Genomic DNA, 1226 nt, shown 5'->3' on the forward strand with positions numbered 1-1226 from the left:
CACACGGTGGTTTTGCCAACCCTTTGAGAAACTGCGTACGCAGTGATTACACTTTGCACCGAAAATGCGAACGCGTTCGCAGTCCTGACAGACAGACACACCCACAGACCCACCCACAGACCCACCCACAGACCCACCCACAGACCCACAGACAGACACGGTCGTTGTATAACCCCTCCTTGGGGACTTTGTCCCCTCGGAGAGGTAAAAACGTGGTTAGAGTTTAGTAGGTTTCCAATCGCAAACCTCGAGAGCAGAGTTGAAGATCAAGGGCTCCGGACACTGGAAGAGATAGGCAACTCCGTGGTCGCAAGCGTAGAAATTCCAGGCCCTGTGCGGGTGTGCGAACAGGAAACCAAATTCACCATTTACAGGCGGACATCTATGGGAAGCTTTGAATGACTTGGCGTGCTCTAAGCCAAACAACCGGTCTTCCTTGTTGTTGGTTGCCTTTTCATCTAGGATCTCTGTCCTGTTAAGGTTGTTCGATGTAACGGTGTCGTCAAAGGAGTTCATAATGATAGACTCTCGGTCTTCAAGGAATGGTTCGGTTTGACCGATAGCGTTGTCCGACACAGCAGTCAAATTTAGAGACTCGTCAGTACCATTGCGCCCACCGAGTCCCAGAAGACCGAGAAACGGGATTTGGATTGAGTTTTGACCTACAAAAAGAGATAAGTTATATTACTTTAATATAGGCGGTTAAAGAACTTATTTTGTATTTACTTATGCCATCATCTCGAGTTTTGTTAAAATTAAAGAACGGACCTACATCTATGGCGAGATCTTCGGCATGTCGTCCAACTTCTTTTTCAGTTACAGAAGTACCGTTAAAACCGCTGTCACCAGCATTAACCAAATAAACCGAGGCGAGGACGCAGAGGGAAATTCGGATTTCGAAAGACATCTCGAGTATTGCGAAATTGCGTAATGTAAGGAAGACACAATGTTACCGCCGATATGTGTTTTGTTTGAAATGTTCCGCTATTTATAGCAAAAATTTAAATGTTTTTTATTGATATCATATTTGGCATAATTCCAAATATTTTATGTATAGTGAACGCAGATATTTTATGGGTTTTTTTTGTAGGACTTTATTTCTATTGGCAATGCGTAATGTAACAACGGTACCTCATGAGAAAGAAGGTTAAGGGTCAAATACAGTTTTTAAATTTTACTTGTTTCTCACTTGGTGGTAAAATATCCAAAAACCGTATTCGACACGT

The 1226-nt window shown here is 43.1% G+C and overlaps 1 protein-coding gene across 1 annotated transcript; it reads right to left on the reverse strand.

Moving 5' to 3' along the window:
• Positions 1–212: 212 nt before the first annotated feature.
• On the reverse strand, positions 213–912 carry LOC149949712 (uncharacterized). The gene is made up of 2 exons (XM_090169275.1): positions 727–912; positions 213–662 (listed from the first exon to the last, which is right to left on the reverse strand). Exons 1-2 carry the CDS (start codon positions 905–907, stop codon positions 217–219), a joined length of 627 nt encoding a protein of 208 aa, XP_090025401.1. The 5' UTR covers positions 908–912; the 3' UTR covers positions 213–216.
• Between the last annotated feature and the right edge of the window lie 314 nt (positions 913–1226).

Source organism: Leiobunum rupestre, chromosome 3 (assembly GCF_980474605.1).
Source record: "Leiobunum rupestre chromosome 3, qqLeiRupe1.1.hap1, whole genome shotgun sequence".
Taxonomy (NCBI): Eukaryota; Metazoa; Arthropoda; class Arachnida; order Opiliones; family Sclerosomatidae; genus Leiobunum; species Leiobunum rupestre.

Excerpts from the sequence above, each read along its gene's own strand:
- LOC149949712 (XM_090169275.1), bottom strand. The coding sequence starts at position 907 with ATGTCTTTCGAAATCCGAATTTCCCTCTGCGTCCTCGCCTCGGTTTAT. Across the intron at positions 663-726 it reads AACTCGAGATGATGGCATAA|GTCAAAACTCAATCCAAATC; the intron begins GTAAATACAAAA and ends CTCTTTTTGTAG.